At 42.0% G+C, this 22,530-nt stretch overlaps 1 protein-coding gene across 1 annotated transcript in view; it reads right to left on the reverse strand.

The window, feature by feature from the left end:
* Nucleotides 1-1,289: 1,289 nt before the first annotated feature.
* RBM22 (RNA binding motif protein 22) overlaps nucleotides 1,290-22,530 on the reverse strand; it is a 31,808-nt gene continuing 10,567 nt past the window's right edge. The window contains exons 4-11 of the mRNA XM_082259871.1: nucleotides 19,389-19,521; nucleotides 18,225-18,325; nucleotides 16,113-16,285; nucleotides 11,590-11,790; nucleotides 11,324-11,488; nucleotides 7,791-7,879; nucleotides 3,047-3,169; nucleotides 1,290-1,689 (exon numbers count right to left, since the gene is read on the reverse strand). Of these exons, the coding sequence (XP_082115997.1) occupies nucleotides 1,562-1,689; nucleotides 3,047-3,169; nucleotides 7,791-7,879; nucleotides 11,324-11,488; nucleotides 11,590-11,790; nucleotides 16,113-16,285; nucleotides 18,225-18,325; nucleotides 19,389-19,521 (1,113 nt within the window). The 3' untranslated portion in view covers nucleotides 1,290-1,561. The remainder of the gene's footprint in view (nucleotides 1,690-3,046; nucleotides 3,170-7,790; nucleotides 7,880-11,323; nucleotides 11,489-11,589; nucleotides 11,791-16,112; nucleotides 16,286-18,224; nucleotides 18,326-19,388; nucleotides 19,522-22,530) is intronic.

The raw sequence follows: 22,530 nt of genomic DNA on the forward strand, positions 1-22,530 counted from the left end.
GAAATAAGCGGTGTCAAAGAGCTCATACATGCTAATAAAATCAAAGAAGTGTGTTGGTCAACAGCCAAGTCACAACTTGCTGACTGTTTGACAAAAAAAGGTGCTTCCTCTCTTATGCTTCTTAAAGCGCTGTATGAGGGTGTATGGAAACTGTAAAATCTGGTCCATTGAGCATATATCTTGGTATTTTTTTTGTTTGTTTAAATACGCAAACTCACTTGAATGCTACTGTGTTCTGAAAATCATTTTTGTGTGACAATGTTTTATGTCAAACTCACCCGTTCTTTTTTTATTTATCTTAAGAAGAGAGTGAGATTGTTAACTTCATGTACAAGGGATATAGTTGTTTAATATACTGCCATCTTGTGGTCATTTCGGTTACTGCATCTTTTTCAGTGTTCCCTCCTATTCTATGATGTATTTCCCCTTCCTGTTTAGTGTGTAGGAGAAAGTACTGAGTGCAGAACCACGTCGTGTCTGTGGAGTTTATCACATCATTCTGAGTTAACGCACCCATACATCACTCAGAACGGGTACCCACGTGATCCTGTGATCTTCTGAAATAGCCAAAAACAGATCGGGATATGGGCACTGTGATTGGCCCTTCCGATCACGTGATGGCTGTCTCCTATCACACGGGGAAGTGGGGGGGGGGGGGACTGCAGTCTGTGCCAAAAGCTCTGTGTGAAAGGGATGATTTTACACAGAGAGCCATCACAGATCACACAAACTGCAGGAGTCCTCACACAGTCCAAGAATCACTGTCCCATCAACATGTGTACCAGTGTACAAAAACATCTGCAGTAGTGTTCCATTGCACATCAGACGATCAACAACTGTCAAAGTATACAAGTGCAAAAAGCATCTGTTAGTGTACCAGTGTCCCACCAATAAACAAAACAAAAAAATTAAATTTAGGTAGGCTAATAGGTCAGTTATTGTCAAATTCATCTATGCATACAGACACAATGATATTTAGTCTAGACATTGAAGCTTTGGTGACCTTTAGTCATGAAACCCTGATATTAGAACATTCTAGACATAAGGAACTACTTGTAAAAATCAAAACTAAGTATGTAAATTAAAAAGTAATATGAAAAAAAAAAAAAAAATAATGACTACATTAAACGTGACACTCAAAAATAAAAACAGTGCATTCTAGCTATAGATAACAGTTTGAGATAAACCATATTTTGTATTTTTTTAATAAAATGACTAAGTTGATGCATGATCATTGACTAACAGTATAAATGACATGAAAGTTCTGATAATTTATTACAAGAGAAAAAACAAAGTAGGGAGGTTGAAATACAACAACTGTAATACATCCTGCTTGTTTTCCAATTTCTGCATCTCCTTGATGTGAAAACAAATTTAAAAGCTCATCGCATCCCAAATAAGTCACTATTTTGCTTCTGTTATTAGAGTGGTACACTGACAGACAATACACCAGCACCATCAGTGGATATTATATTACAAGGAATAGGTCTGTGCTTGCAATGGCACAGATGCTCGATCACCAAGCCATCATTCAGTTGAATCAAAGAAAAAGATCTTATATCTAGGAACTGCTGGGCTTGCCCGAGTGTGCACCCATCCGTTGGGGATCTTGAGATGGATAATGAATATGACCAGGAGCTCGGAGGAATGGAGGGGGTGCCATAGGAGGGAACATATGTGGGCTAAATCCTGTTAAAAGAAAAAAAAAGATAAAAATTCAATTTTCAATAGATTCTTTTGTAAAAACGCACAGGACGACGTGAAATTTATTTCTTTTAATTGCAGAAAATACATACTATGTCTCTCCTGCAATAAAAGCTTCTTACCACTGTGTATGCAAATCTCAGTGTGCTAACACTTTTTAAGCAGTTACAGAAATATTTTTTTCCCCTTTTGGGAAGGTTCTAATAAAAAGCAAGCTGACCATTGTAAGCTACCCCTTCTCAGTGTTAAATGGTTTATGATGTGTCTCCTAAATCAGTTTAGATGCATTTTAGTATATTTGACTAAGGTGTACCCTAAAAGTGGACGACACTCATATGTCAACACAAAGTTATGTTAAATTGTATATAAACCCTAACATTTAACTTTACTTATTTGCTCCCTTTTAGTCTGCCAAATATACCACTAGAAGAATTTTGTTAAACCTGTTCAAAAGAGCAAAAAAATAAATAAATGTTGATTTTCTGAAAAATACAGAGCTGTCCGATCATCACGCAATTACGACTGTTATCCTAAAGTGGTTCTACAGGCAGAAAGTCTTTATCTTCATGCTTTTTATGCATGAAGATAAAAAAATCTTCTTTGTGCAGCACCCCCCCTCAGCCCCATCTAGATTCAGCGATGTTGCACGAGTGTCTCGGCTGCATGGGACTTTCCCTGATCGATGGCTGAGACAGCAGTGGGAACCATTGGCTCCCTCTGCTGTCAAAGTCAGTGAGCCAATGAGGAGAGAGGGGAGGGGCAGAAGCTGAGTTTCTGAATGGACACACAGAGCATCGGCTCGGCTCGGATGCCCACATAGTAAGCTGCCTGCTGATGTGCACTTGGTAAAGGCAGGGGCCAGGAGTGCCAGCGAGGGACCCTAGAAAAGGAGGATCTAGGCTACTCTGTGCAAAACCATTGCACAGAGCAGGTAAGTATGACATGTTTGCTTTTTTAAAACAGAAAAAAAAAAACTTTATCACTTTTAAAGAGTCCTCCTTGTTCTCATCCTGGATTACAGAATGATTAGCCTTTATGCTATGGATATCTGAGAGGAGTGGTTCAGTAGTTTAGCAAAAGATACTTGGTAGGGCTGACAACTCTCAGTCCACAAAAAAACTGAGTGCGGTCAATCCACAATGACTAAGGCAGATAAGGGAGCATTTTCTACAGAAAAGTGAAGCATGTCAGCTCTTTTATTACCCTTTAAAACCTTTACAACCTTATACTATAATAACTCATATAACCTAAACTTTGTCTTAATTTACCAAACTAGTTATTAAAATTACTGATGGGTTTCTGGTTCATACTGTAATAGAAGCAACCAAAAAAACAATTTTACCTGGAGGTGGTCCAGTTAAGCCAGGAGGTGGCAGTGCTATGTTAACTAAAGCAGGAGATCCACTTGGAGGAAGATTAAAGTAATTAGCAGTGGCTTCTTCTTCTGTTGGTGGAGGTGGCAAAGCTGTAGATAAAACAAATATTTACAGTATAAACAATAAATCCAAAACAGATCTTTTAGGCTGGGTTCACACATGTACAATGTGAATTGTATGTCAGTTTTCAAAGCGAATAAAAAACAAAAAGCATTTGTTTAGCGGTTCAGGTGCGTTTTCGATGCGGTTCGGATGTGAAATTGCAAGGCTCAGGACTGGATTTTTGTAACAGCTGCGATTTTAGTGCTGGCCAATACATAAAAAATCTCTAGAAAATCTGAGGGGTTATGGAACCATTAAATCTAATCCAGGCATTCAGATTGGAATACAGTGCCACGATTTGTTGTTGTAATCTGACTGCGGTTGGGCCAGAAATGGCACCTCACCAATTTTCCTACTGCATCAAATATCTAAGTATGATCAAACTGATTGTAAACTCTCGTTAATAAATTTATACCTCTCAGTCGTTCTCAACCAGGGTTCCTCCAGAGGTTGCTAGGGGTTCCTTGAGCAATGAGAAATTTCTGCCTCTCAGATAAGTTCCCAATGACACAATTGATCTTTTTAGCTATCTGGAAGAAGGGGATTCTTCCCAATGTCCACAAGATTAGGGAGCATTCATCCCACTGACCATCACACCTCTTCTCAGGTCCCTCTTCTGTGCTCCTGGCAACTTGCTATGGGGGCACCCGAGCCGAGTCACAGCTTGTGTCCATTTGGACACGGTGGCGTGACCCGGACCTGCCCCCTCTCTCTCCCGATTGGCTGACTGACTTATTGACAGCAGCGGGAGCCAAATCGCACCACTCTGGTGTCTTAGCCAATGAAGAGGTGAGTCCCAGGCAGCTGAGAAACTCGTGCAACATCGCTGGATAAAGATGGGCTTAGGTATGTATTAGGAGGCTGCTGCACACAGGCTTTTTTATCCTAATGCATAGAATGAATTAAGATTAAAAAAAAAAAAAAAAAAAAAAAAAAAAAAAAACTTCTGCCTTTGCAATTCCTTTAATAAAAAATATTTGAAAAATAAAAGAAAAAAACGGCCAGCTCACTCTATGGAACGCCTTTTTGGCGTCGATGGGGAGCAGACAGACAGGGATATTGGCAGACCGCACCCGTTCCATTACCAGCAGAGTATTCAGGGCATTTTCTCGGGACTCCCATCCCTGCACACACCCCACCTGATCTATATGGATCAAATAAGGGAGAAGAGGCTGTAGACGGGATGCAATTATCTTGGCATAGAGTTTGACGTCCACCCCAACCAAGGAGACAGAACAGTAGCTAGAACAAAGATTTATCTACCTTATCTGGTTTGGGAAGCAAAGAGACATATGCCTCAAGGGTCTGAGCAGGTAAGGGGGTGTCAGCAGATAGAGTTGAAGATGAGCAATAGAAAAGAAGCTAAAGTATCCCTGAAGGTCTTCTAGAACTACCCAAACCTGGGCATCGACAAAGCTGTATCGTGAATGTAAACATGCAAGCGATCATCAAAGGATTCAGAGGTAACGTCCTGTGGATAGTGGGGGGCAGTTGTACAGGCCTGAGAAATATTCTGGGAAAACGTTATGTAGACGAGAGGGGACTGAATTCAACTCGCCCAAAGAAGTTTTTATACTAGATATAAAGGACTGAAAAGAACGGGGGTGACAAGAGCAAGCCAACGGTCAGCAGCATTAGCCACCAAAGCGGTATCTACCAAAATCGAATTTATTTTGATACATGTTGTACAACTGCAGTTATACCGATCTAGTGGCCAAGATACCTGCCAGTAATTCCTGAAGAGAAGTTCTTCTATAATTGTGACAGGAAAAAAAAAATGTGTGCTGTAGTAGACGGAAGAAGGTTACTGCAGTACCCTAGTTTTCAGTGGTTTTAATGCAAGGCACTAAAAGCAACTTAAAGTGATTATGAAGTCACTATGTGACTTTACATGTATCCCCTCCTGAGCATGCTGCCATTCACTACAGTGGATTTGTTTTTTTTACAAAACAAAATAGCTAAATACTGTCACACCGCAGCTGTGTGGTCACGTGATCCCGGTGCTGGCCGGTCCCCATCTATGGAAAGAAGTGTGAGGGGCCAAGATTCCCCTGTGACGCCAGCCAGCAAAGGGGAATCTCAGCTTCTCCCGCTTCTCTCCACAGATTGGTGCCAGCCAGCACAGGGGGAATCACGTGACCACACAGCTGCGGAGTGACAAAAGGTATTTAGCCTTTTCATTTCTAAAAAAACAAATCCATTTGTAGTGAATGGCAGCATGCCCGGAAGGGGATACTTGCATATTAGCTGCATTATGCAGCTGAATAGCGGCGGGCAGGAGAGCCGCTCTCATGATGACAGGTAGGAAAGGGGAGAGGGGAAAGACTGTCAGAGGAGAGTAGGATCACGGAGGCACGTAAATGGACCACAATAATCAGGGCTCAGCAACCATAATTACTGTGGTCAGCAGAGGTAGGGGGACACAGGAACTGGCAGGATCAACCAGGTTTTTTTTTTACACGATTGGAAGGGAAAAATGACACAGCAGAAGCGCTATGCTATACAGCATGCCTTAAAGCGGTTGTATCCTCACAACATTAAAAAACAAAAAAAAAAAACCTGCAAGATAAAGGCATAACGAGCTAGTATGCATCGCATACTAGCTAATTATGAAATACTTACCTTAGAACGAAGCCCCGACACGGTCGCCCGGACAACCCTGGTGGAGCTGTCATGTTCCCTCAACGTCTTTCGGGTTTGGCGGCTCCGGCGCTAAGTGGCGCGATGTCGTCACTCCCGCGCATGCGCACGGGAGTTTACTTTCCAGCAAGGAGTCAGGAAAGAGCGCTGAAGGTCTGCCGCACCTTCGGAGGGCATGCGCTGCTACTGTCAGCGGCTGCATGCAGGTTTAGGAGATATTAATTTTACCTGTAGGTAAAAGTTTAATGGCGGAGTATACTTCCGCTTTAATGCAGTGGTTCTCAACTCCAGTCCTCAGGACCCAGGGGAGATGCAGACTAGAGTACTGCAATCACTGAGCAGCAAACAATATCACATGTGATTTATTTCAGTTATCTTGCAAACCTGGCCTGTTAGTGGGTCCTGAGGACCGGAGTTGGGAACCACTGCCTTAATGTAACAGGATCTTAGTTTGTTTTTGGGGTTGAAAACACTAAGAAATAAACTTTAAAAACGGACAATTGCACGGTCGTGCGCCGCTGTACCCAAATAAAAATTGACTTCCTTTTTTTTCCCCACAAACACAGCTTTCTTTTGGTGGTATTTGATCACCTGTGCGATTTTTACTTTTTGCGCTATAAACAAAAAAAGAGCGACAATTTTGAAAAAATAACAATATTTTCCATAATCCAGAAATCCCCCCCCCCCCCCAAAAAAAGTGAAAATCAATAATTTAACATTTTTGGCCAATTTGTTTTCTCCTACATATGTTTGGTAAAAAAAAAAAAAAAAAAAAATTGCAATAAGCGTATTTTGATTGGTTTGCGCAAAAGTTTTTGCGTTTAATAAGGGAAAGATTTCTATCACTTTTGGTGTTTTTTTTTTTTTTTTTTTTTTTTTTTTTAACGAGTAATGGCGGCGATATGTGATTTTTTTTTTGCGGGACTGCGACATTGCGGCGCACAGATCGGACCCTTTACTGACGTTTTTGACAATTTTGGGGGTACCAGTGACATTACTACAGTAACCAGTGCTATACATATGCACTGTTACTGTAAAAATGACACTGGCAGGGAAGGGGTTAACTTTATTGGAGATGCAGGGGTTAAATGTGTCCCTGGGGGCGTGTTTCTAACTGTAAAGGGGGCGTGGTTTTTCGTGTAACCACAGAGATGTATGATCCCACATAGCAGGACCGTATGATCTCTGCAGTTACACAAGGGAGAATGACAGGCGCCTTTGTTTACATTAGCCGCCTGCCTTTCTCCCTCTGCACCAGACGATTGCGAGTGGCCGGCGGACATTGGGTCCCCTGGTCACACGCGCGGACTTGTTAGGGAACGAGCGGGGGGCGGGAGCGCTCGCCCCCTAGAGGCTCACAGGCTAGCGACGTAGTCCTACGTCACTTTGCCTGTACAGGGCTGACCGCCGCAGTAAATAGTCGTGCTGCGGTCGGCAAGCGGTTAATGAACATTTAGCTAAACACGCTACATTAACCTTTTTAAAAACACCCTTCCCCAAATTTAACACTCCCTAAACATGGATACCTACCCTCTATGCTTGATGGCTCTGCACCCAACTCCTTACATTATCTATACTGAGATTTTACTGCACCAATATCCCACGACAAAATCAATTCTAACAAATAAATAGCTCTGGTTCTCATTCCTTCCTGCAGATTATAGCTCTCGTAGCTCTCTATCCAGCCTGTTGTGGCACTAACTCGGTCAAGTGTATATACTCGATTAGACAACCACATAATAATCTACTACCTTGAAAACTAATGTTGCAATGTTCCTATGTTGATGAGTATCAGGCTGTCAATCTTACATGTACTCTATATAGACTGCAAGGGAAAAGCCAATATATATCTGTTCTCAGTATCCCCAGCAGCATTGTTTACTCATTTCCCTACAAAAAAGTATAAAATGAGCGAAAAAAAGGAAAAAAAAAAATAAAATACTGACAAGATTTTGATCAAAATAATACCTCCAGGGAGACCAGGGACAGGTTCAAGTTTCAATCCAGAATCCGCAACACCTTCTCGTTCTCGCTCTTTCCCTCTGGCAGCCTGAGATCTACAATATAAAAACAAAGTGAATCAGAATGTGTGACTTTAACCAAAACCAGGATACTTGAACCAGCTGCTGATGGAGTGCCATGCAAACTTAACGCGGTAATAAACCCAAGACCAAAAATGTACATTAGATGTGGTGGCTGCATTTGTTTTCTTAGGCTTTTTTCCCCCTATGTTTTCACCTAATAATCTGGTTAGTAGCACCTTCAGTATTGTAGTGCCTCCACTGAAGGAGCACAAGGGAACCTTTGGACAGCAGGGGAGTGTTAGATGCACTAGCAGATTTATATACACTAAAGCCCCGTACACACGTACCGATGGTCGGCTTACAAATGTTCCTCTTTTCTCCCCGGGATGTCGGTGTCTGCTGAAAAGTGCAAAGACAGCACAAGGACAGCACAAGAATTTTGTCCGCCGACTGCAGAAGTGATGTCATGTAATGGTTAACTTTCCCTGTGTTTTCTATTTTCTGAGCATGCCCAGTCTTGCAAATCTGCGGTCTGTCGGCCGAATTGTGTACTGACAGGCGAACAATCGTCCGTTCTGGTGTCGGCATACAAATATTTTCATGTTTGCACGAAAGACTTTTGTCCGCGGATTGTGCGCAGACATCTGTCGGAGGCACCATACTAACACGCGTACAATCGGCAGATCCTTCGTCCACCGACGTTTGTATGCCGACGATCGGTACGTGTGTACGGGCCTTAAGAAATTGAAGCTGAACTCCAGCTAACACATTTTAATCCATTACAGCAAATGTTTCCTTAGGATAAAAGATTTTACATAACTAAAAAGCTGTTCATTGTAAGCACCCATCAGTGGCAAATGGTTTGCCTTAAACCTCTAACTGCTACATCTGCATAACAGCTTTTTCGGTTGAGAGACATACTGGCCGTATCACCAGGTGAAAATAAAAGAAAGAAAGGCAAAAAAAAAACCAAAACACACGAATGCAGCCATCGCATCTAAGAAATGGTAACCTGCAATATGTTAGCTTTTTGGTTTAATACCGCTTTATTATTAATTACTGGAGTACACATATGTTTCAGAGGCACTGCCTATGAAATGCATTGACTGAAAACAATTTATCATTGGTATACCCAATTAACTTCTAAATTACCCATCCCTTTGATCTTTGAAAACGTTAAATTTTCTCAGTCTTTTATTCTAAAATGGCTCATGACGTAAAACACATTTAGGCTCCATGCACACTAGTGTTTTTTTTAAGCTCCTAGAAGCTATTTTTTTCTGCTCCTAGTAGCTAAATAAATGTTATCCTATGTGTCCATGCACACTACTTTAGGCTATTGGCATTAATTGAACGTCTAGGAGCAGAAAAAATAAAAAAAATGTTTGTAGAGTTTCTTGAAGCATTTTTCCAGCAGAAACGCCCCTAAATGCTACTAATAGCGTTTGAGCTTTTATTTTTTATTTTATTTTTTTTTTAAAAGAAACAAAAAACACTAATGCTTTTTATTGCTCCTAAACCACTACTACAAAAAGCTATTAGCAGCATTTTTATCAAGCATTTTTTTAGCTAAAAAAAAAAAAAAAGCTACAGTGCATGGAGCCTTATAATCATCTTCACAATAAAATATCACTTTGTTTTTGTGAACAAGTATTATTGTTAAGTTTTTAAAAATGTGTTTATTGCAGGCTATCTATTCTGATACATTTCCCACTGTGCTGACTAGTCTTAGTTTAATAATAAATAAAATAATAAAAAAAAAAAAACAAAAAAACACCTTAAACTGCACTTTGAAAGGAAAGATTCCAGATTAAATGTTAAAGCTTTTGTTACCCCAACACTTCATATCGCTGATATGTGTACTCCCCTCCAATGATTCGACTTGTTCTGACATGTCCCCTTTGCACAGCCATTCACTGGAAAGCTCAGTGTGCTGCGGCTTCTCCTCCCCCCAGCTCTTATTCAGCTTTTTTTTTTAGATCTATACAAAAATGTTTTGACTTTCATTTCTATTTTAAACGGAATGGGTTGTTTTACAAGGTGATCGTTCACAATTACTTTAAGGCTACTTCATCCATATCTAAATAAAAAATTTGGGGTTAAGAGCATCTCCTATAGTTACCCAAGACACGTGTCCATATTTATTTGTTGCTGAAAAACGTTTAAATTGGTGTAAATAAATATGTATGGAGGAAATAAAGAAACAGACTCTACTGTACCCAAATTCGCATCTAAAAAGCATTGACTATAAAACAGTTTTATTAAAATGTTAACTATTACCAAAAAGTTCTGGCGCTACTCCAAGATGATGAAGTCCTGGAATGTCCCTTCACAGAGAATACACAAAAACCTGTAAAGTTCATGTGTTGAAGATGTATGGGAATAGCAACACTGTTCGCCCAATTCCTGATGTAAGACAGCATAGAACATGTAATGGAAATTAGATATAGGAGATGGCGCTCAGTGTGCATATAGTAACAAACCCCAATATGGACTTAGATGGATAGTCTCATAAACACTTTATTATGATGATCCAAGGGTAGAGCATATTGTGAATAAAACAAGGTCAGTCCTACCGCCCTTTGTAGCCTCTGGACATTCACACCGATGGTAATGGAATCCTGTAGGAGACCGGTGGATAATGTTAGGAGCCGGTTGTCAGATGGGGTCACAGGCAGGAGAGCTCGGTTGGTCTGATGTGCGGCCGCTTCCTCAGACCGGAGCTTCTGTGTCACACTCCCTCGGCACCCGACAAGAGCCTCGGAGTCGCGCTTTGATGACGTCACTGCACGGGACCGAAGATCCACAGCCAGCCGGCTTAGAGGAATACTAGGATGTCAGCACGGATGGGGGACTGATTGAGTTTGTTTCTGAAGAGCCTCCCGATCGCCACAACGACATGTTTCGCTACAATAGTAGCTTTATCAAGTTCAAAGTTGATAAAGCTACTATTGTAGCGAAACATGTCGTTGTGGCGATCGGGAGGCTCTTCAGAAACAAACTCAATCAGTCCCCCATCCGTGCTGACATCCTAGTATTCCTCTAAGCCGGCTGGCTGTGGATCTTCGGTCCCGTGCAGTGACGTCATCAAAGCGCGACTCCCGAGGCTCTTGTCGGGTGCCGAGGGAGTGTGACACAGAAGCTCCGGTCTGAGGAAGCGGCCGCACATCAGACCAACCGAGCTCTCCTGCCTGTGACCCCATCTGACAACCGGCTCCTAACATTATCCACCGGTCTCCTACAGGATTCCATTACCATCGGTGTGAATGTCCAGAGGCTACAAAGGGCGGTAGGACTGACCTTGTTTTATTCACAATATGCTCTACCCTTGGATCATCATAATAAAGTGTTTATGAGACTATCCATCTAAGTCCATATTGGGGTTTGTTACTATATGCACACTGAGCGCCATCTCCTATATCTAATTTCCATTACATGTTATTAAAATGTTAATGTGTCCATTCCAAGGTCACTCACCTTCCCCACTTGACATTGAGTCGACGACCATTAACTATTAGTTTGTTAAAGGATTTCTCTGCTGCACTTTCTGCCGACTGCCTGGTAGCAAACTGAATAAAGGCACACTGTTGTCGTTGAACTACTGTAATTGTTCGAATTTCACCAAACTGGTAAAAGTGATTCCTATGTGAGGGAAGAAAGTGTTCATTATTTTTTTCATCAGCTATAGAAAACCACCAGACTATATAAAATCTAAGACAGACAAAGATGAAACAAACACCTACCTAAGCTCAGACTCGTTGATGTTATCACCTAGCCCTCCAACATATAGAGTGGTGATGGTTTTGTCTTCTGGAGGGTCTAGACGGGGCATTGTAGAAGCCCGTTTTAATAATTTGTCTGCTACAGGGTCATTAATACCATAATAACGGTCTTTGATATTCTGATCTGCAAGAGGGTCATCAGGATCTGTTGGTTTCTCATGCCTGCAAAAGAAATCACAAACAAAAAGTTTTCATATATATTTTTTTTTAAATAGTTATAAGTAAATTAGAACGACCTCTGTATAACAGTTTAAACAAATCCCAAATCCATTTACTATATGATGCACAAAGTAAAATCTAGATCTTTCCACACTTCATCTGTGTATTCCATGATCCCACTCAAGGCAGCTCACACTGGGAGGGTTTCAGCAACAGAGGTAGTTCTGTCAATTCAGAAAGCAGTGGGCAGGACTAGGTGTTGTCACCCGCTGATTAGCAAACTACAGGATTCGTGAATCAGCAGTGACAATGCTAATAACGACTGCATTGGGTGGACTCCAGGGGCAGACTCAACAGATTTTGTGGGAGTTTGCAAGCAGATTAAGAGCAAATTAAAGAGGAAGTAAACCCTCCTCTGCAACTTTTACCTATAGGTAAGCCTATGATAAGGCTTACCTATAGGTACTGTAAATATCTCCTAAACATGCATCGTTTAGGAGATATTTAGCTTACATGCAGCCAGTGACGTCACTGGCGCATGCGCTCTGAAGGAACGGCCGCTGGTGTCGTTCCTTCAGAGCCCGCGCCGTGACCATTGGCTCCCGCGCGCGTGCGCGGGAGTGACATCACCGCGGCTCCGGCCAATCAGATGGCCGGATGCCGCGATCCCGGAAGACAGGCTACTGGACATGTCGCCCATCATACAGGTAAGCGGACGGCACGGCGGGGGCTCGTTCTAAGTTAAGTATTTCATAATGAGCTAGTATGCGATGCATACTAGCTCATTATGTGTTTCTCTTTCAGGTCAAAAAAAAAAAAAAACATTTTGTATGGGTTTACAACCTTTTTAAGTGCTGCAGCACATATATTTTTAACCACTTGCCAACCACCCACCGCAGATATACTGCAGCAGGCTGGCACGGCTGCGCAAATGGTTTGTGAGAGCGCTCCTGGGGGCGAGTGCACACCATGTGCCCGCCCTCACTAGGCAGGGGGATACTGATCCATGGGGCCAGCGGCCGCGATTGCAGCTGGGCACCCACGATCCCTCCCCGCTGTTGTAAACACAGAGGACCATTGTTCTCTCTGAAATGATCACAGAGCGCCTGTGATCCTCCGCTAAAAAGGTCAATGAGTTTCTGGACTCCTGACAGACCCATGCATCTTTTATCTGACGTTTCTGGATTCATGGAGTCATGGGGAAAGCAAAAGAATTGTCAAAAGGATCTGCGGGGAAAGGTAGCTGAACCGTATAAAACAGGAAAGGGATATAAAAAGATATCCAAGGAATTGAGAATGCCAATCAGCAGTGTTCAAACTGTAATCAAGAAGTGGAAAATGAGGGGTTCTGTTGAAACCAAACCACGGTCAGTTAGACCAACTAAAATTTCAGCCACAACTGCCAGGAAAATTGTTCGGGATGCAAAGAGAAACTCACAAATAAACTTCAGGTGAAATACAGGACTCTCTGAAAACAAGAGGTGTGGCTGTTTCAAGATGCACAATAAGGAGGAACTTGAAGAATGATGGGCTGCATGGTTGAGTCGCCAGAATAAAGCCATTACTACACAAATGCCACAAAGTATCCGGCTTACAATACACCAAAAAGCACAGAGACAGGCCTCAAACCTTCTGGCACAAAGTCATTTGGAGTGATGAGACTAAATTTGAGCTTTTTGGCCACAACCATAAACGCTACATTTGGAGAGGAGTCAACAAGGCCTATGATGAAAGGTACACCATTCCTTCTGTGAAACACGGAGGTGGATCGCTGATGTTTTGGGGATGTGTGAGCTATAAAAAGGCACAGAAAATTTGGTCAAAATTGATGGCAAGATGAATGCAGTAAGTTATCAAAAAATACTGGAGGGAAATTTGCATTTATCAGCCCGGAAGCTACGCATGGGACGTACTTGGACATTCCAACATGACAATAATCCTAAACACAAGGCCAAGTTAACTTGTCATTGGCTACAGCAGAATCAAGAGAAGGTTTTGGAGAGGCCATCTCAGTCTCCTGAGCTCAATATCACTGAGCCACTCTGGGGAGATCTCTAAAACGTGCAGTTCATGCAAGACAGCCCAAGAATTTACAGGAACTGGAGGCTTTTTGCCAGAAGAATGGGCAGCTTTACCATCTAAGATAAAGAGCCTCATCCACAAATACCACAAAAGACTTCAAGCGGTCATTGATACGGTATTAAGAACTGGGGGTATGTAAACTTTTGATCAGGGTCATTTGGGTAGTTTATTATTAGGATTTAAAAAGAGTAAACACAGTTGGTTGAAAATAAATGGCTTCAGTCTAACATTAACCATGAGTGAAAGAAATGAATGGTAACACAAAAACATATTCTCTGAAAAATGGCCAAGAAATCAAATTCTGCCAGGGTATGTAAACTTATGAGCACAACTCTACATAGAATTTGAAGGGATGAATTTTTCCTGAGCTGTTCTTGCGCTAAAGGTGCCAATAATGGCCGACAAATTCATATTCATGATTTGAATCGCTTGCCGACCAAACCGCCCGCTGCATATATACTGCGGCAGGCTGGCTTGGCTGCGTGAATTGCCGTACCTGTATGGTGATCCGCGGAAGCGCTCCTGGGGGCGAGCGTACGCGCTCCCACCCCTGCTGGGCAGCGGGGACGCAGATCCACGGGACCGGTGGCACCGATTGCCGCCGGGCACCCACGATCACTCCCCGCTGAGAGAGAACACTGGTCAGCTGTTGTAAATACAGCTGACCGTTTTTCTCTCTGAAATGATCACAGAGCGCCTGTGATCCTCCTATATAGGAACACAGGTCTCTGATAATTTCACAAGTCCCTCCCCCCACAGTTAGTAAACACTCCCCCTAGGCTCACAACCCTTTGATCACCCCATGGTTAACCCCTTCCCTGCCAGTGTCATTATTACTGTAACAGTGCATATTTTTAGCACTGTAGTAATGTCACTGGTCCCCCCCAAAAGCATAAAAAATGTCAGTTAGGGGTCCTATCTGTGCGCCGCAATGTCGCATTCCCACTAAAAATCACATATCGTCACCATTACTACTAAAAAAAATAAAATAAAAACAACATCAATTTTTCCCCTAGTTTGTAGACGCGATAACTTTTGCGCAAACCAATCAAAATACGCTTATTGCGATTTTTTTTTTTACCAAACATATGTAGCAGAATACAAAATTGGCCTAAAAAAGGATGAAAAATTGATTTTTAAATCTTTTTTGGGGAATGTTATATAGCAGAAAGTGAAAAAAAAAGTGTTTTGTTTTCTTCCAACCTTCAGGTAACTTTGTTTTGCATGAAGGGCATTTCTTTATAACCGCCAGGTCAGAGCTCTTAGCCTGCCATAACCAGAAAAAAAAAAAAAAAACCACAAGACAAACCATCCCAGTGAGTCAACCTGTTATCATCAGGGTCACCCCAGGTGCACAGGAAGCATAAATAAAACTCCATGTGCCCAGACAAGGCCCCAGTCACCAGGGGGAAAAAGAAAGGAGGGGAGAGACCCCAAAGTTAATCAGGGCAAGATGACCAATCCACCCCTTACCTGGGCCTTGCTGTGGCTGTGCCGGTTCCGGTCTCCAATAGTGCTGCTGCGCTGCACCGGGAACTAGGCACCAGATCTGCTCCTCCCCTCTCCCCCTGTGTTTTTTCCGGCAGAAGTGGCACTGCGCGCCTGCTCCGTGAGCGCTGCCCTTTGCCGGATACCTCACTTCTGCCCGAGCGAGTTAGCACTCAGCAACCGATAAAATGGCGGCGCCACCTGTGCAAATAGACCGGCGGGCGGGACCAGGAAAAAAAAGAAATGTCCACCGCCGGTTTTAGCCGCCGCCTAGGAGCAGCGTCCATGAGCAGTACAGGGTGTCCCCGAGCTCTGAAGAGGGAGAGGGATCCCATCCTAACTGTTTGTGAGGTATGGGAGGAACGGACTCCCTTAAAGAACAACAGTTATGGAGTAGCAAGAAGCATGGTCTTTCAGGACAGCACCTAAGAACTCCTGACTCTCCACTAGGTGTTCCTGGGCTGGAAGAAACAAAAACTAATGAGCTGTGGGGAGAAGCTTTGGTGGAAGTGGTGTTTCCTGTTGGCAAGTGGGAGGAGCCATCTCTCAGGTGCTGTCCTGAAAGACTTTAAGGGAAAATAAAATAGAATAAAACACGTTTTAGTTCTACCTTTTGGAAAATTAACTTAGACTTGAAGTGCTACAATGTTTATAGACATTAGCAGTATGACTGATGATCAAACATAACACATTTTTTAAAAAAGACAGAAAAAAGGTATTTACCGGTAAACAAACAGCTTGACATTTGTACTCACCTGTATGGGCACTCCTCTCCTCTTTTACATTCTCCTTTCACCCAAAATGAACAGATGTGTGGACGGTTACGTTTGTAGTAAGGGGTAGTACGAGCCAGTTTTAAGAGCATGTCACTGCTTGATGTGGCTTTGCCTAAAGTTCCAACTGCGCGAGTGCCATCAGAATTTGAAATCTATCAGGAAATAAAACGGATTTAGCATAAAACAGGTCTCACTCTCAAATGTCACTGAACACACCATAACTTTGTTTAAAGCAGCTCATCTGTCTAGGGGTTCTAAGGTACAGTTAATATTTTGCCAAAAGGAATGGTCTTTATAAAAAAGGCCAAATACAGCACTTGCTACTTAAATGACAACTAGGATACTATATAAGCACAGGTTAATTTTTATTGGTAATTGTATTTAAAGTGCCAATGTGTCTCCATTAATACCACTTGAATGGTAAAATCGTATTTAAATAGCATAAAATTGAATATAATTGAGTATTAGAAACATAAAACGTGACGGTGAATCATAATCTAGTATGCATAAGTGATTGTGATTAGAGTAAATAACATCGATCAACAGTGATCTTTAAAAGAGAAAAAAATGTTTTATATATTATAAAACCAACAGAAAATCGTGATTGATGCTCAGGCAATTAATGTCCTCAATGAGTGGTTTATCTACAAAAAGTGCAAGTGCTCTGGCTTGGTAGTTCAAAATATCGATTGCTTGTCCCAACAAAAAATAGGATGGGTCACTTACCAGATAACGTGGGTCTTATGTGTCGTATGACACTAAGACCATTCAGGCTTAGGTGGCCCCCTGGGCCAGGTGGCTTTAACTTTTTCGGTGGTCCTGTAGGCTGGTAAAGGCTCCTCTGGACTCCGGGATATAGTAACCAAAAATAATGGAAAGGAGAAAAGAAAGGCTCCAAATAGCGTAATAAAGTCTTATTAAAGTTTTATTACTCATCCATCGGGTTCAGACAACTTGGCAAGCCGGAAGTTAGCCGTTATTCCATGAGGAGGACGCGCAGCCCGCACCGCTGACCACCAGGGATAGTGTGCAATTGATTTTTACCTTGTCTGAACCCGGTGGATGAGTAATAAAACTTTAATAAGACTTTATCACGCTATTTGGAGCCTTTCTTTTCTCCTTTCCATTATTTTTGGTTACTATATTCCGGAGTCCAGAGGAGCCTTTACCAGCCTACAGGACCACCGAAAAAGTTAAAGCCACCTGGCCCAGGGGGCCACCTAAGCCTGAATGGTCTTAGTGTCATACGACACATAAGACCCACGTTATCTGGTAAGTGACCCATCCTATTTTTTGTTGGGACAAGCAATCGATATTTTGAACTACCAAGCCAGAGCACTTGCACTTTTTGTGGATAAACCACTCATTGTGATTGATGCTCAGGCAATTAATGTCCTCAATTTACTGTTGGACTCATATATATTTTTTTTCTCTTTTAAAGATCACTGTTGGTCGATGTTATTTACTCTAATCACAGTCACTTATGCATACTAGATTATGATTCACCGTCACGTTTTATGTTTCTAATACTCAATTATATTCAATTTTATGCTATTTAAATACGATTTTACCATTCAAGTGGTATTTATGGAGACACATTGGCACTTTATAAGCACAGGTTAATTTTTATTGGTAATTGTATTTATAGTATCCTAGTTGTCATTTAAGTAGCAAGCGCTGTATTTGGCCTTTTTTATAAAGACCATTCCTTTGGCATTTTACTCATTTTTACAGCAGCTGCTGAACTAGCTATTTCACCCATTTTATAATAATATACTGCCTTTCCATTTCCTCACAATTTTAGATTACCCTAAACTTGGCGCAGGGAATATACTTTGTATATATTTTTCTACAGTTAATATTTTAGCATCTATAAACAAAGTGCTGCAAATGCTATTTTCTGTGATAAAAATCTCAGTGTGCCTACAGCTAATAATATGTAAAAAATTTTATCGGTTATGCACAAGCACTGCATTTCTTTTTTCCTTTACTATATTAGCATATTTCCATAAGTTAATCTATTTGATTCAGTCTTTTATAACACAAAGTTATAAATATATATGCCAATTTCAAGGATGGCTCTCAACTTACCTCTCTCTCCATGTTCTGAGTGTAGTATTCTTTGTTCACATCAGACCTAGGCATGTCATCCTTTAGGGAAACCCCAGCATCGCGTACTTGGATTGGCAGTCCTGTAAAAAAAAAAAAAAAACGACGACGTTTTATTGTAAGCGAATAACATTTTACAATATTTTTTAAAAATATACAGTATAAACGTATGCCATTGTAAATCTATATTGAAGCAGCTACACAAAATGAAATAGCTTTGCCAACTCTAAAAAACTTCATAGTTGTAATGACAATTTTCATTCATGTACTGCATACTATCTCACATGTCTTTATTTTTCCCTACATTTACATACAGATCAAAGTGCAGCAAAAGTGTCACTTTGGACAAATTGTACGGTCCTATGCAAATGGACAAGTGTTGCTTACAACTAGTCACAGAAATCAATGGCTGTGCATAGGTATACGCCAACACTTACAGACATGCATTTTCGTACATCTATAGATAAGTTTACACGAATACCAGCGCCTAACAACGTACAGCTATTAAGTTCTATGGGGGAGTGTAGGCAGCACCTGTGGCTCTTTAGTGGGAAATACTTTGAATTTTATGTTGTTTGGTCCAAAGCACATGAAGGCTTAGTATTTCAAAAGGTGCCTGTGAAGTTGAAGTAGCAGTTTATTTAAAAGATGATTAAGGCTGGGTTCACACCCAATACTGATGCAGCTATTTTTTTTACTAAATTCAGACCTGAAACAGAGCCAAAGACGCACAGAAGCCCTGTGCAATCCGCTCCGCAGCCGCCACAGAGATCTGTCAACCGGCTCCATTGAGAGCTGGGCGCACACTCCTGTTATGCGAATTGGATGCGGTGAAACCCGCATCCAATTTGTACTAGTGTGAACCCAGCATAAAACACGAATAAAAAGGTCACCACTTGGTCTGCGTGTAAAAAAAAGCAGAGCGAAAAAAGAAATGTATAGATAACTTAAATTTGAAGAAATAGGCATTCATATACTAAATACATGTATTAAGCACCTACAATTATCACAATACTATATTTTTCATATTTGCATGCTCAGAATAAATAAAGCTCAGAAACCATAATTTCCTTTTATATGGCCAAAGTAAGTAACTGCAGATTATATATAAATACTCAATTACTATCTTGCCAAAGTGCCACTCACCATACTCCAGATCTAGTAGACAGGTCTGACAGACATTTTTCAATTTGCTACATGTCTGGCATACCTCTGTCTTCTTAAAACGCATTCGCACCCCTGGACACCAGCGAAAAACTGTAAATGGTCGAGCACAGATCTGAAAAGGCAGAAATAAGGCAGTTAAAAGCTGAACTGTTCCAATAGAAAACACACATATTTGTATGGCAGTAATGGTTGGCAGTTGTAGTAAATTATTGGAAAATGGCTGGCACAGCTTGAAGTGGAATTTTTGGCAAACAGCACATACATAGTAGAGTCAAACAATTAGCATTTTACCTGCCAAAGATTTGCAATTCTGATGAGCCAGCTTTATGATTATACACATTTGCCATACTAAACAGTCTAACAGCGGCATGGTTGTTTCTTGGTTTCGCAAAGCAGCTTATGTCATCTCTCCACATCCAGCCTGTTTACCCAATTGAGCAATCAAATAATATCATCTCTGCCCAATGAACAGTCAGTAGCAGAGTGATCAACATAACTGGCAAAGGTATATGTGTATCAAAGTAACTGTGTAGCTGACCTTAAAAATTAATTTGCATGGTGACAATGCCCCAGAATTTGTCCCTGTTGGTCAGCTATTAGAACCCAGTTTAAATCTATCCTAGATTTGGACATACCTGAATTTCCCACTCCATGTCCTCACTATTCCTCTCAGTCATTATAAAAAAAATGTGTGCTGCCACACCTCTTAAACGCTGCTAGACATCTGGACCAAATTTATTGGAAAAGATCCAAAAGTGCCTAGTTGATTAGCATGGATTAAGATGGTGCGATCTGGGGTAACCGCGCTTACCCGGAACTGTGCAAATTAGATCAGGCAGATAGATGGCGGGCTTTGGGGGTGACTCATTTGTGGCACATCCTCCGCGGAGGGGTCCTGCTATCATTTGCGCAGCTACAGGAGCGATTCTCCTTACCCGACCACATGGAATTCTACTACCTACAGTTACAACATGCGCTGCGGGCTCAGGCTGCCACAGGACAGCTTCGCCTGTCACCTACTCCTATATTCTACCTTATGCAACAGTTTACTGACACCAAGGGGTTCATATCTAGCTGCTCTAACTCCCTGTTGAGCACGTAATTAGAAAAATACCCTAGCAGGGCCTGCGACCAATGGAGCATTGATGTGGGAGAGATCCTGGGTAAGCAGTGGGAGGAGGCCTTAAGAGTCGGTCCGCACTTGTTCTTTGAATGTTTCGCATCAAGTATCTCAATTGTACATTTTACTTAGAGTCCACCATACTCCTCTGAACCTGTACTCTATGGGTGTCCGGGACGACGACATATGCGGCCGTTGCCAAAGGGAGGTGGGTGACTTGATTCACCTGCTATGGCACTGTCCAAAGCTGCACAGGTACTGGACTGAGGTACGCTCTGCTATTAATAGAACCTTGGGAATAGATATACCTGGGGACCCTAAACACTGCCTTCTGGGCATCCTAGACCAACAAGTGGAAGACAGATACCTGCGGGAGGCTGCCTCACGCGCCCTGTCCCAAGCTCGCCTACTTATATTGCGACAATGGACTGCACCTGAACCTCCGACTTTTAGGATGTGGCTAGAGCAAATAGGGGGCACTCTCAGAATGGAAAAGGTTATATACCAACATAGGGGATCTCCGCAAAAGTTCTCTAAAATATGGGGTGCTTGGTTAAATTGCCCGGGAATGGCTCCTAATGACCTCATCCTGGACCGTTTACTATCTTAAATGTGTGGAGATGGATTGGGGCTGCTGAGGGATGCTTGCTTGATGCTCTGGGGGTGGATTGAAGGGAAGTAATACTGTAACTGGCATTGTTGTTGGGGGTTGCCTGCTTTGAGGGGGGTTGTGACGTATTTGCTATGCATGCTGTTCTATATGGTGATGGTGATTTCTTGCTATTATGCCTGTACCATGTATTGTTGTTTACTGTGGTGCTGTGAATTTCTCTCAATAAAGATGTTTTCTGATTTAAAAAAAAAAAAAAAAAAAGATGGTGGCAGATATATAAGGTGCTGAGGAAAAGACGGCTACATGTAAAGTGAACGATGAAAAGTTTTATGCAGTCTGGGCCACCAGGATTTATTATAGCTCCATATTCCATGGGTCTCTACCACGTCTTCTCGTATGCCCACCACTCCCACAACGAATGCTGACCGTAGTGCATCAGTTTAAAGAGGTTGTAAACCTCAGAAATTAACAAAAAAAAACAAACACCTGAAAGACAAATACATAATGAGCTAGTATGCATCACATACTAGCTCATTAGGAAATACTTACCTTAGAATGAAGCCCCGCAGTGCCGACCACTCACCTGTCTCACGGGTGACATGTTCGGTCACCCTTCTTCCGGGTTTGCGGCATCCGGCCATCTGATTGGCTGGAGCCCTGATGACTTCACTCCCGCGCATGCGCATAGGAGCCAACGTTCATGGCACAGGGCTCTGAAGGAGCGCATGAGCCAGTAATGTCACTGGCTCCATGCAAAGTAAATATCGCCTAAACGGTGCATTTTTAGGAGATATTTACAGTACCTATGGGTAAGCCTTACCTATTAGGTACAAGTTGCAGAGGAGGGTTTACTTCCTCTTTAAAGCGGACCTTCACCCTCTTCCACAACTTCCCTCCACAACTTCCCTCCACCCTCTTCCACAACTTCCCTCCACCCTCTTCCACAACTTCCCTCCACCCTCTTCCACAACTTCCCTCCACCCTCTTCCACAACTTCCCTCCACCCCTCCTTCCATCCTCTGTAGCTTTCACGCTGTGAAATAAAAAAAAAAATATAAAAGAAACACACAGGGAGAAAGGCAGCTGGTGCAAATTTGCTTCAATGGTGGATTCCTACCCCTTCTTTTCTACTTCTATTGCTGTCTGTGGAAGCTGACTATAGTAACAAAAAGGTCACTAGTCATAAACAGGTCTGCATCCCATTTGTGCTGTGTTTCTACCTGTCGCCAGAGTGAGAAAGGTACATCATGGGAGACATTATCTTATTATATTAAGAAGTGTACTATATGAACATGCCTGTAAAAACTACCAGAACCCACAGATGCTATTTGCACTTTTTCTCCTTAGAGAAATAGGTTTGTTTCATGCTTACTTTATGTACGATAACA

Source organism: Pelophylax lessonae (genome assembly GCF_965119305.1).
Source record: "Pelophylax lessonae genome assembly, chromosome: 5".
NCBI classification, from domain to species: Eukaryota; Metazoa; Chordata; class Amphibia; order Anura; family Ranidae; genus Pelophylax; species Pelophylax lessonae.